This window comes from Otolemur garnettii, unplaced genomic scaffold (genome assembly GCF_000181295.1).
Source record: "Otolemur garnettii isolate 467f Iridium unplaced genomic scaffold, OtoGar3 scaffold00133, whole genome shotgun sequence".
Classification (NCBI taxonomy): domain Eukaryota; kingdom Metazoa; phylum Chordata; class Mammalia; order Primates; family Galagidae; genus Otolemur; species Otolemur garnettii.
Genome location: NW_003852528.1, coordinates 858217 through 869745, shown reverse-complemented (window position 1 = coordinate 869745; position 11529 = coordinate 858217). Strand labels below are relative to the sequence as shown.

The window sequence follows — 11529 nt, the reverse complement described above, 5'->3', positions numbered from 1 at the left end:
TTGAGTTTCCCAGATGAGCTTATTTCTGAGCAAACTTTTTGCAATGACCTTCTCCTGGGAATTTTACCTGGAGGCACTTACTTGTTGGGGGAGACATTCCAATTCTCCTTCCCCATTTAGCCAACATCTCTCCTTTCCATTCACACCCAAGCCCTGCCCCCCCACCCCCCCACCCTCCCCACACCCCCGGTGACATGTTTTGTGGGTCATTTTTTATTATTGGGCCTGTGAGGAAACACAGGCCTTGCTTTGCAGATATTTTTGGAGGAAGGAGAAACCTGGTCTTACAACAGCAAGAGGTGCTTCTCATTTGGTTCTCAAAGGAGTTAAAGTTGGAGGGCAGCCTGTTGTGGTGGCTGCTGACCAACACACTCTTTTCTCCATCAAGGTTTCTAAAGGGTTAAATGGATTCACTCAGGGCGAGCCACCTCCTCTTAAGAAGATAATGCCTCTGCAGGGGGTCAGGCCCTTGGAGGGAGCTGCAGAAGCCCTGGTTTAGGGTGTCTAGTGTTCCCAGGAAGAGTGTCTGGGTCCTGGGCCTGACGGTCCCCAGACAGTATGGTCTTCTAGTGAGAAGTGGGGACTCTTTGGGCCGGTAACAGCTCTGGCCATCCTTGCTGGCCCGCCTCTTCTTCCTTCAGCACACACTGGACGCAGGCCATGCCCAGCCCGGGCTCATCAGGACATGCCCACTGCCTTCCAGGATAGGGCAGGGATGCGGCCTGGCCATGCAGACACTGGCTCCCCAGAAGGGCAGCAGTGTGCAGCAGTCCCCAAGGCCCCCCAGCCCAGGCCAGCGCACCCCCTCACCGCTGCGTGCCCTCTGCCTGCCTTCCAGGCCGCAGTTCACGGGACCCCGGGATTAGCATCTCTGTGAAGTCCCGCAAACAATGCCCGCTGTGCAGATGAAAGCCGGGTGCGGGTGGTGGGTCCTGTTTGAAGTCCCCGGATAGGTGGGGTTTCAGGAGTAAGAGGGAGGTCATGGGAGGAAATCAGGGTCCCGCGGCCCGGGTCTCCCTCCCCAACACTCCAAGAGTTGGGGTCGCCGAGGGACGGAGCCTCCTACACCCGGGCCAGAGTCAGACCAGGGTGGGATGGGATTGAACGCCACTCCCGCGGCACCCGCGCCCGGTGTCATTGCTGCCTCCACTTACCCCCCACCCCAAGCCTCTGCCCGCAGCCACCTCCGCCTAGCATCCCCTCCTCCCGGGCTGGGAGCCCCTGGGATGGGCGACACACGCTTTGTGCTCCCCGGGGAGACGCGTGGTGAGCACAGGCGCTGGGCTCCCCGGGTAAAGGTTCTGGGCGATACTTTACCCCTACGGGTCGTGAACTCCCCGACCTCAACCGTTAGGACTGCTCCGAAAAAGAATTGGGACCCCCCTCCCCCACCTGAGCCCTCGGACATCGGGATCCCCGCCTGGCTAGCCGAGGTCCGCGAGGAGTGCGGAGGAACCCCTGGGTCCAAGCGCGTGCCTTGGTACACCGTGGGCACGACGGTGCCCGAAGCCCCCGGGACCCTCGGGCTGTACATCATGCCTTCCCCACCCTTCGGTCCCTGGATCCACGAAGGATCGCTTCCCGTGCCACGCGGCTGTGGCTCCGTCTGTTCCCGAGCTCTGCAGCAGAGTGGAGCGGGCAGCGCAGGTGTGCAGGGTCGCGTTTCTTGGCCTTCAGGCCTGCGGAGAACATTCTCCAACTCCCGGGAGGAAATGCTAAAAAGGAAAAAAAAAAAAAAAAGGCGGCCCCCCTCCCGTCACATTTCTGGTTTGCGGTTGTTTTGTTTCTGCTACTTTGAGGGCGGAAGACAAAAAGCAAACTTTCTACATTAAGAATGTCGTGGCACACACAGCCCGCAAAGTGTTTCTTCTTCAGGGCGCTTTACAAAACCCCCTGTCCTGCTTTCTGCATGGTCAAGAAGCAGAATAATGAAACCAAAGACTTTTATTTTATAAACCACTTGATCTTTGCTTGGGAAACTCTATTAATTGAATGGGTTTGCCTTTTTTGCCAGTCCCCTTTATCATTATTTATGGGCTTTAAATTGTTTAAAGTTCCCTTGACGTTCAATTTACAAGTTTGGGGACTTTTTTTGTTCTGCCTTTTGTCCTGGAGAAAGACATCGTGTTGGAAGAGCTTTGAAAAGCCAAACACGAGAGCTTGGCAATGAAAAGGAAGCAGGCGAGATCCCTTTTAATTCTGTCCTGTTGGTGAATGGCTCTTTTACATAATTGCAGGAGCTATTTCAAAGCCAGCCAAGGGCTGACTTCACTTAGAACCACATGGAGTCTATTTTGGGCTTTCAGATTAAAAAAAAAAAAAAAAGCTGAATAAAATAGTTTAAAAAGATGAGGCTTCAATGCTTTCTGCTACTTGCAAATTGGTGTGTCTGATGGGGAATTTTACACAAGCACCCCTTTGTAAGTGCGTCTTGGGCTCAAGAGGGACTGTTCTGGGTTAGCTGGGTGTGAATCCCAATTGCCCTTCCATAAATAAAACCCATCCCAAGTTATTTCCCAACTATTGCCAGGAGCAAGAGCGGCCTCCAGGTCTGCAGGATCAGGCCACTCAAAATCTCTGTAAATAAAAACAACCCGGTTACCTGAGAAACTAGCCAGTCGCCCGGAACTGGAAGGCTGGGGGGGGGTCACCAGGCCCCGAGGCCCACAGGTTTCCCCGCGTACACCGAGACCTGAGGCGCCCACACTGCCCCCTCTCCACGACCACCCGCGACCTCGACCCTGGCGGCGGCAGCAAAGCGCGCAGTTCGTGGTTCGGGGCGTCGTGGACTCCGGGCTGGGGCTTGGCAGGCCAACGCAAGTTTGCTGCATGAATATTCATTTACTTACGCGTTTTCAGTTTTACACTCAGCCTTCATACACCTGCACACAAACGCTGCTTGGGACAGCCCGGAAGCGAGGAGCCAACTTAATTACCATCACTTTTACTGAGTGTCTGAGGCTTTAAGTGGCTTAATCTGATCCTGACACTAACTTGGCGCCTGTCAAGGAAAGTGCCAGGGTCTGAGCTCTCTTCATCAGGGCGGGAGATTGGCGTACGGGTGTGGGGAGTTCGCGAAGTTCACTGGAGTTGGAGGACCCAGCTCTCCCTTCGGGTACCCCCTTCATTTTTCCTAACTGGAGCCGAGAGGGGTCTCAAAGCAAACTTGCAAAGATCTGCGTCGGCTGGTTTTCCCCGAACAGCCTAAGCCGAGCTGAGTCACGGAGGACTCTACACTTTAAGGCAGTTCCCAGCTAAGCAGGTAGGAATCTGGAGGTTGGATAAGCCAGGGACCTGTCGCTCACCGCCCATAAATCTCCCCCAAGAAGCCGAGAAAAAACTCTAAAGGCTTTTATTATCTACGGTCCCTCTGCCTGAACGTTTTGCAGGTAGCTGAGGTGCCCCGAATGAATCTTGTTAATCACTCCAAAACACAAGATTCCTTTTATGGGGCGAACAGTCGTTTTCTCAGCAGTTAAGCATTAGATGGGAAAGTATCATTGCTCCGCATTCGGGAAGAAGCACACTAGTAAATAAAATTCATATTGATGAGAATTATCTGAACTCACTAATAAAAGAAGATTAGTATTATAACCCCTGCAGTCAATACTTCCCACCGCAATTTATGGATGCAAATAATATGCCGTCAAATTATTTCAAGTGTAGCTATAATTCAACGGACCTAAATCTTCTTGCTGAACTTTAAATGTTGAATTATCACCAAAATAATCAAAGGAATCCCTGTCTCTTGGAGAGTAATCAGTCCCTAGAACAATATTTTTGCTCAAAACAGCAAAGTAGATGATGGCATGTGAGTACCGGCGCACACAGGCGCGCCCGCGGCTGGCGGCGCAGGGACCCGGCTGCAGCAACGTAAATCAAGAAAGGAATCCCGCAATTTTTCTTAGCATTCAAAAAACAAGGTAATGGCACCCCAGACTGTGTTACTGTAACTATCTCATAATGGGAGGGGGTATTTATTGGTTTTGCCCTGGGCTTCAATTTTCCCCCCTTTTCTTTTTCTTTTGTGGGAGTGGAGGAAAGGGAGATTAAAGCTTGGAGACCCCACAGACACCTCCTCTCCCGTGGATCCCAACGGGAATTCACTTCCCCTGCACCGCCTAAGCCACCTCGGGGTTTGGGCGTCAAGTGTGTGGAGGCAGCACAGGCAGCCTCCTAATGAATTCCTTTCAAACCGCCTGCTGCCTGCAGGAGCTATCTATTACTGCGGCCTGGAGTGGGGAAACGCGCTGGAGACGTCTTTGTCCGGGTGGTGCTGGGGAGGAGGGAGGAGGTGAGGAGGAGAAGGAAGAGAAGGAGGACCGGGAGGAGGGTGGCTGCCGGCGGGGCCGGCGGGTTTTCTCAGCGTCCTGGGGCGCCGAGGATGCACCCTCCCCTCTCCCCTCTAGCGCCCGCTCGGGGGTGGGGGCAGTGGGTCCCTGGCCAGGCTCCAGGCTGAGGAGATGGTCTGGGATTAAGACGTCCCCTGGGGGACCTTGGGGTTAGAGTGAGAGAAAGAGGGAGAACGGAAAAGAAGAGCGTTAAAGAATCAGGTCGATAAATTCATAAATATCGATTTATCTTTATCTCCCAATTAAATGTGCTTGTAAGTGATACATAACACGTCCAACACGGGCCAACTCCCCGACCACTAGCTCCTCGGCGTGAGCTGACTGTTAATGACCAATGTAACAATGCCCTTCTCGCCTCCCAGCCCGGGCTGTCCACAGTTCAGGGTGGACGTCTAGACCCGAGAAGTTGAAACCCTGGCCCAGAAGGCGCATGGAAGCCCCGTGGGCGCTGGTGCAGTTGGGACGGTCTGTCCTTGATATAAAATAACTCCATTTTAAAGGGGTACACAAGAGTTGAAAGTTTTTGCCTGAACACAGGGGAGGGGTCACGGGTCCCTGGTTTCCCTCCACCACCACCCCCCAAATCCCCTTACTCTCAAATTTCGAAGTCTTTACCATTGTCGAGAGCAGGGGAAACATCTTGAGGGAATCGGCTCCATCCTGCAGTCAGCATAGGGGAACCGCGAGCCCTCGAGTCCTCGTGCCGGAAACCGGGCGGCGGCGGCGCCTGGGTGAGCACTCCCAACGTGCTTAATTAGCGCCTATTTACAAAACGCAGCTTTTATTTGAGCAAACATCATAAAGCTTTCATCAGGATAATCTCAGGTTATACAATCTGGAGGCAGAGCAACTCCCCCCTTCCTCCCGGAGGATGGAGCGGAGGGATAAAGGACTCTCTTTATTATCATAATTATCGTGGTTGTTACTTTGGTGCGTGCTGGCAAAGTGTGTAAATAGGTACGATGATTAAGAATGTCATGAAAAATGAGAGACGGGATCGCTCATGGGAGGGCCCAGCTCTGGATGGGGGAACCTCCCCGCCCCATCGGAAACAGAGGCGCTGCAAGCAACCCGGTCGGTTCCCTGAGGCAGGCAGGCACCCAGCCGTCGCCCTAGGGGCCGGGCCAGGAGAGGCTGGACTCTGCCCCCAACTCCAGAAACCCTGCCTGGACCCCCGGCGCTGCTGGAGGACCCAGCGCCTGGGTAAGCCGCGGGCAGGTCCGTTCCACTGAAAATACTATATAAGAAAATGCGTCCGGCCCAGCCGCAGGGGATGCAAGCCCGGGAAGCTACCCTTCTAGGTGGCCTACATAAAGCCGCCAGGCCCCAGGGTCTGAACCTTAGAGGTGGCAGCCGACCCTCCCAAGTTTGCGCGGCGCGGACCGGGCGCTCAGGTTCCATCTCCCCGGCCCGCGCGCTCCGACGGTGGCGCCCGCAGCCCGCTAGCCGCCAGCTTGGGTGGAAGGGGCGGAGCTCCTCTTTCTCCCCGCCCCCGCCCAACTCATCCAATGGGCAGCGGCGCTCAGACCCACGTGACGCGAGCCCGGCCGGGCAGCAGGCAAAATGTGAATGAGAAAGAGGAGCGCGATTTAAAGGTGCTGGCGGCGCCCGCCAGGGACAAGTGCGCCGGCTTCGCGCGCTCTACAGCGGCCTGCGGTAAGCGACTGACGGCGGGACACACAAACGGATGCACGGACGGCTGCTAGCTGGTGCTAAAGGCCGCAAAGGCGACGCGCGCGGGCTCCGACGGGCGAGCGGCGGGCAGCGACTCCAGCAAGCCCGCGGGGCCCGGGCGCCCTCTCCACTCCGGGGCGCGCAGCCTCACCGAGCGCTCGGTTTGTACCCGCTGCCGTCAGGTATGCGGGGGGCCAAGGACTGAGGGGCGGCAGAGTCTACACTCCGGGTCCTCCCCGGCCCCTGCCCGACGCTCCTGGCGGGCTTCCCGGCGGCGGCGCGGGGACTTCTCGCTTCTCGCTGGCCTCTCCCGAGCGCGTCTATGAGCGCAGCGTTCCCGCCGTCGCTGATGATGATGCAGCGCCCGCTGGGGAGTAGCACCGCCTTCAGCATAGACTCGCTGATCGGCAGCCCGCCGCAGCCCAGCCCCGGCCATTTCGTCTACACCGGTTATCCCATGTTCATGCCCTACCGGCCCGTGGTGCTGCCGCCGCCACCGCCGCCACCACCCGCGCTGCCCCAGGCCGCGCTGCAGCCCGCGCTGCCGCCCGCGCACCCTCACCACCAGATCCCTAGCCTGCCCACCGGCTTCTGCTCCAGCTTGGCGCAGGGCATGGCGCTCACCTCTACGCTCATGGCTACGCTGCCCGGCGGTTTCTCCGCGTCGCCCCAGCACCAGGAGGCGGCCGCCGCCCGCAAGTTCGCGCCACAGCCACTGCCCGGCGGCGGCAACTTCGACAAGGCCGAGGCGCTGCAAGCTGACGCGGAGGATGGCAAAGGCTTCCTGGCCAAGGAGGGCTCGCTGCTCGCCTTCTCCGCGGCCGAGGCGGTGCAGGCGTCGCTGGGTGAGTCGGCGGCGCGCGCAACACAGACACGGGGCGGGAGGGGGCGGAGGCGGGACAGCTCTGGTTCCCGTGGGAGCCCCGGGGGCGAGTCCGCGCCCCGCCAGACCCCAACCGGAGGAGCTGGAGGACTCTGCCCAGCTGCGCCGCGGGGCCGGGGTGGGGTGCATTTAGAGCCGCGCAATAAGCAGGGTTGCTTGGGGCGGTACATCTCTGTGGCCGTGCGTTCGGTAGAGTCCAACTCTCCCTCTTTGCTGTGACCCGGGCTGTCCCGGCTAAGTTGCCGCCTTCTGGACCGGCGGGTTGGGCGCCTCGGTGCTCCCGGACGTACTAAGCCCCTTCATCGCTTCCATCTCCGGGGCTCGCTCCTTGCCCAGGAGAACTGAATTCCTGGGAGGCGGTGTTTCTGCGTGGTTGGGGTATCTAGTGGGAACTTCTAAGGCTACCGAACATTTTCTCCTTTGACTAACATTATCTGTCTCGGAAAAGACGCGGTCTGGCATCTGCACGTTCCTAAGTCCCACTCCGGTGGCGACTACATTTGGGTTCACTAAATTGTTCACTGTGGGGAAGGGAAGATGGATAGTGCACATCCTCCCCAGGCCTCCCCCAGCCATCACCTGGGGGACAAAGGGGACGCTCTCTTGGGCCTCACGCCTTCTGCGAGGGTGCGGAGGAGGCATGGCGGCCCCTTGAGTGATGGTTCTGGGCAAAGGGCCGTCGCCTATGCGGCCTCCTCGCCTTTGAGCTTTCTCACGCTCTCCCCACCCCTCCTCTACCCCTCAAAGGCCAGGAAATCACAATGTGTTAATGTCATAGAAAGACAATCGGCTGAGGGGGGTGGGGGGGGTAGAATGCCCAAGTGACGGCGGGAGAGGCGAGGAAGCCTGTGTGCGAAGTGTAATAAAACGCCGTCTGGTTTTCCTTTCAGTCGGGGCTGTCCGAGGGCAAGGGAAAGACGAGGCAAAGGTGGAAGACGACCCGAAGGGCAAGGAGGAGAGCTTCTCGCTGGAGAGCGATGTGGACTACAGCTCGGATGACAATCTGACGGGCCAGGCGGCTCACAAGGAGGACGACCCCGGCCACTCTCTGGAGGAGACCCCGCCGAGCGGTGGCGCCGCGGGCAGCACCACGTCCACAGGCAAGAACCGGCGGCGGCGGACTGCCTTCACCAGCGAGCAGCTCCTGGAGCTGGAGAAAGAGTTCCACTGCAAAAAGTACCTCTCCCTGACGGAGCGCTCACAGATTGCCCACGCCCTCAAACTCAGCGAGGTACAGGTGAAAATCTGGTTCCAGAACCGACGGGCCAAGTGGAAACGGGTGAAGGCGGGCAATGCCAATTCCAAGACGGGGGAGCCCTCCCGGAACCCTAAGATCGTCGTCCCTATCCCCGTGCACGTCAGCAGGTTCGCTATTCGAAGTCAGCACCAGCAGCTGGAGCAGGCCCGACCCTGAGGGCTGGGGGAGGGCTGGGGGCCAGCACCCACCTGCAGAAGGCCCAGCACCCGAGGGAACCCATGGCGGACTCCACTGTGTTTGAAGCACAACTCAAAGTCATACCCTAACTGTGGACACCCTAAGAAAATTGAGAATATACTCATTACACAGGCTTAACAGACTGCTTTTGAAGGGGCTACAGCCACTGGAAGACACTAAATATTTATTATACTACCCTACTTTGTACATAGATATCTATATAGACTGGAGCTGCAGTATTTTGAAAGTTATAGGACCAATTACCCAGTGATATTCTCCACTCGCATTCCAGAAGAAAACAAAACCCTCCGCTGTAATCTGCCGGGTAGCAGCTACCTTTCCATACATTTCTGAAGGTAAACACAAAACACAAGACCCAACGCTGGGGTTTAAACTTATTTTTGTTTCTATTATGGCTTTTTGAGTTGACTGAAAAGCAGACATTTGGACAGCCTGGAAATTTGCTTTGATTTGCTTTTGCCTGGCTTTTCTCCCCTGGGGTGGCGTATCCTATCTGAGCCATGTCTGAAGCACGTCTCTGTTGTGTTTAATTTATTTCAATGTAGCTTATTTTCTTATAAGTTATGACACTTAAACAATTTCAGTCTTGTGAATAATAAAAAGGAGAGAGAGGGGGAAAAAAAGACCAAATCCCTGGGCCTCATAAATGTGTTCAGAATTTGACTGACTGGAGGGCACTGCCATGCTTTGGCGGGGCAGCTGGTCTGAGACCAGTACAGGCTAAATGTCCCCTGGCCAGGCCTCCTCAGGCTGAACTTGGGCCACACAGCACCCTACCAGGTTTTTAATAGGAGAGCAAAATCTCCAATAGAGTTATAAATTTAAGAAAAACTAATATTCACCTTAGAAACCTAACATCTCCCCCTTTTGCGCAACCTAATCAATACCTAATAGGTGCGTAGTAGGCTGGCAAACTTGGGCCAGAGGAGGGAACGCAGTGCAGGTATTGGTGGTTGCACAAACTCCTGGTGTTCCAAATCCACTATGGGCAGAGAGGAAACGCCTTTCCTTATGAACATTCCTGACCCAAAAAGAAGCGTTGCTCGCTTGCCGGCAGAGCCGAGAATCCATAAATCAGACTCTCGGCGTTATCTTCCGACAGGAGCAGAAACTCGGGAGCACGCCGGTGGGAGGCGGAGGCAAGCGGGAGCGCCCGCGGGCCCGGCACCTCCCCCTCCGGGCGGGGTCGGAGGGGGGCGGGACCCGACCACCGCCCCACCCCAAGGGAGCCTGGACAGTCAGCCCCACGAAAGGGCTAGGGGAGACGGGGCCGGTTCGCAGGGCCTGAGAGCCTCGGCGCGCGGGAGGAGCGTGCCGGGATCCCCGAACCCGCTGCCGACACACCCGGGCTCTGCTCCCCTAGCCTCGCCCGCTGCCTTCTCCGCCCCGACGCTAGTGGCCCGGGGTATCCCGCGGCGTAGAGTGGGCGAACTAGGGTGAACGTGATGCCATAGCCTCTGCGGCCACCCATTCATCAGCCTGGGAGCTAGGGAACCCGCTCGGCCTTCCCGGAGAAGGGAGGGGAGCCAGGGAGCGGGCAGCGGAGCAGTGGCGCTCGGCTCTCGGCCCGGTTCTCAGTCGGATAAGCGGAAAGGCATCGCCGTGGGTCAACACCAATATTGACTTAGTTTTCACTACTTACAGCCCCCTGACCTCCCCGCAGCAGAAGGTCCAAGGGACCGAGACCTTCGCCCAAACTTGAGGCGCTGGGTGAAGGCTAGGAGCAAGGGAGTCACTCTTTCCCGCCGCTTCCGAACATTTCCGGTGGCGGAAAGTGGCCCAGGCCTGGTTTTTGAGCGCAGTAAAATGCAGAGGCCGGTCCTCTGAGGGCTCCAGCCGGCTCTGCGGAACGCAGAAAGCTGCAGCGACTCCTTACCGTCCACCACCCGGCACCCTGAAGCCTGGGAGGGAGGTGGATTGCGCCCGGGCCGCGCCCTGTCCTGGCCCCTGGTCCGTAGGGCCCGGCCGCTGGCCAGAACCCTCCAGCCAGTGCGCACCGGCACCGCGCCATCTGCCCCGGGCAGGTCCCCACTGGCCGAACGCAGAGACCGCTGCATTTGAGGCCCACGGTGACGCCGCCCCTCCCCCCCACACACACTTTCGGAGCCAATGTGCCCCTAAAACGGGTGCGCGCTCCCGCAGGAAACCGTGGCTGGTGACGCAGAGGCCCGCCGGAGATATGGGGGAACTGTGGCCTCCCGCCCCATCCTGTAGCACTAAGAGCCCCCATATGCCCTTCCGCCATAAAAGGTGTAACCCCTACCCAAAGCCAGTGGCAGGAATAAGGGGCACAGAGGGACCCGAAGCCTTGACTACACAAGGGGCTAGGGTCAAGGATGGGGGAGCGAAGCCCCTAGAAACCGGAAGCCGCCTTCAGGAAGCCCCCACTCCTGGGACCAAACTCCTTGGCCCTCTCCAGCCTTGGGTTTCTTGCCCTTGGAAAGCATGAGAAGGAGAGGCCCGAGGCTCCCCATCCTGGCAGACAGGGCCCCACCGCTGGGGCAGCGCTGACCTCCTTCCTCCCCAGCCCCTAAAAGTGCCAGAGCGCCCTGAGAGCCCTGCGGAGAGGCCAAGGCCCGGGAGACAGGCCGAGGGGAGGAAGATAAACAAGCGTGGCTTGATGGCCGCTGTCATCATGGCCGTCATCATGGCTTTCATTTGGCTGCCTAATGAGTCACATCACAGGCAGAGAGAAAAATTGTCAATCGCCCGGGCTCTAATGAATTTTTTTGCAAATTGTAATCAAGCCAGGCCGTCTCAGCTGGCTGATTAATGAGACCCACGAGGCTCGGCCAGCACCTCAGCTTTTTATTCCATCCCGTCCTCCCTGCACTAAATTAACAGCAACTTGTCTGAGCTTCAAATTAACTCCCAATGATTAATTCTGATGGGGGGACCTGAAGAATAGCTTGTTCTAATAGGCTCTGGCCTGAGATGCTGTTGGAAATTAATACACTTCCCCTTTGGCTGCCGGCTTTAATCCAAGGTTGGGTTTTGACATCACTATATTTGTTGTTACAATAAATTCCACTTACATCTGCAGATCAAATAATTACACTTGGGAGCACCTAGGACCTGCTCTCTGAGCCATGCTTTGGGATGCCTAGGGGAGCTGTACCCTGCATCCACCAACCCAAGCAGAGGGCAGAGGGGGGAGCACAGGA

General features: G+C 57.3%; 1 protein-coding gene across 2 annotated transcripts; it reads left to right on the top strand.

Annotated features, from left to right (window-relative positions):
• Positions 1-6316: 6316 nt before the first annotated feature.
• On the top strand, positions 6317-8995 carry GBX2 (gastrulation brain homeobox 2). 2 transcript variants are annotated; one of them, XM_003798228.2, is made up of 2 exons: positions 6317-6871; positions 7800-8995. In XM_003798228.2, the coding sequence occupies exons 1-2, from the start codon at positions 6349-6351 to the stop codon at positions 8321-8323; spliced, it is 1047 nt and encodes a 348-aa protein (XP_003798276.1). In that variant the 5' UTR covers positions 6317-6348; the 3' UTR covers positions 8324-8995. The 2 variants fall into 2 exon arrangements, with proteins under 2 accessions (XP_003798276.1, XP_012665867.1); XM_012810413.1 differs by having other exon boundaries at positions 6349-6871; positions 7751-8501.
• Positions 8996-11529: the final 2534 nt, after the last annotated feature.

Bases quoted from the DNA above. Each gene is read 5' to 3' on its own strand.
- GBX2 (XM_003798228.2), top strand. From the start codon at position 6,349: ATGAGCGCAGCGTTCCCGCCGTCGCTGATGATGATGCAGCGCCCGCTG. The intron at 6,872-7,799 runs GTGAGTCGGCGG...TTTTCCTTTCAG, and splicing joins GGCGGTGCAGGCGTCGCTGG to TCGGGGCTGTCCGAGGGCAA.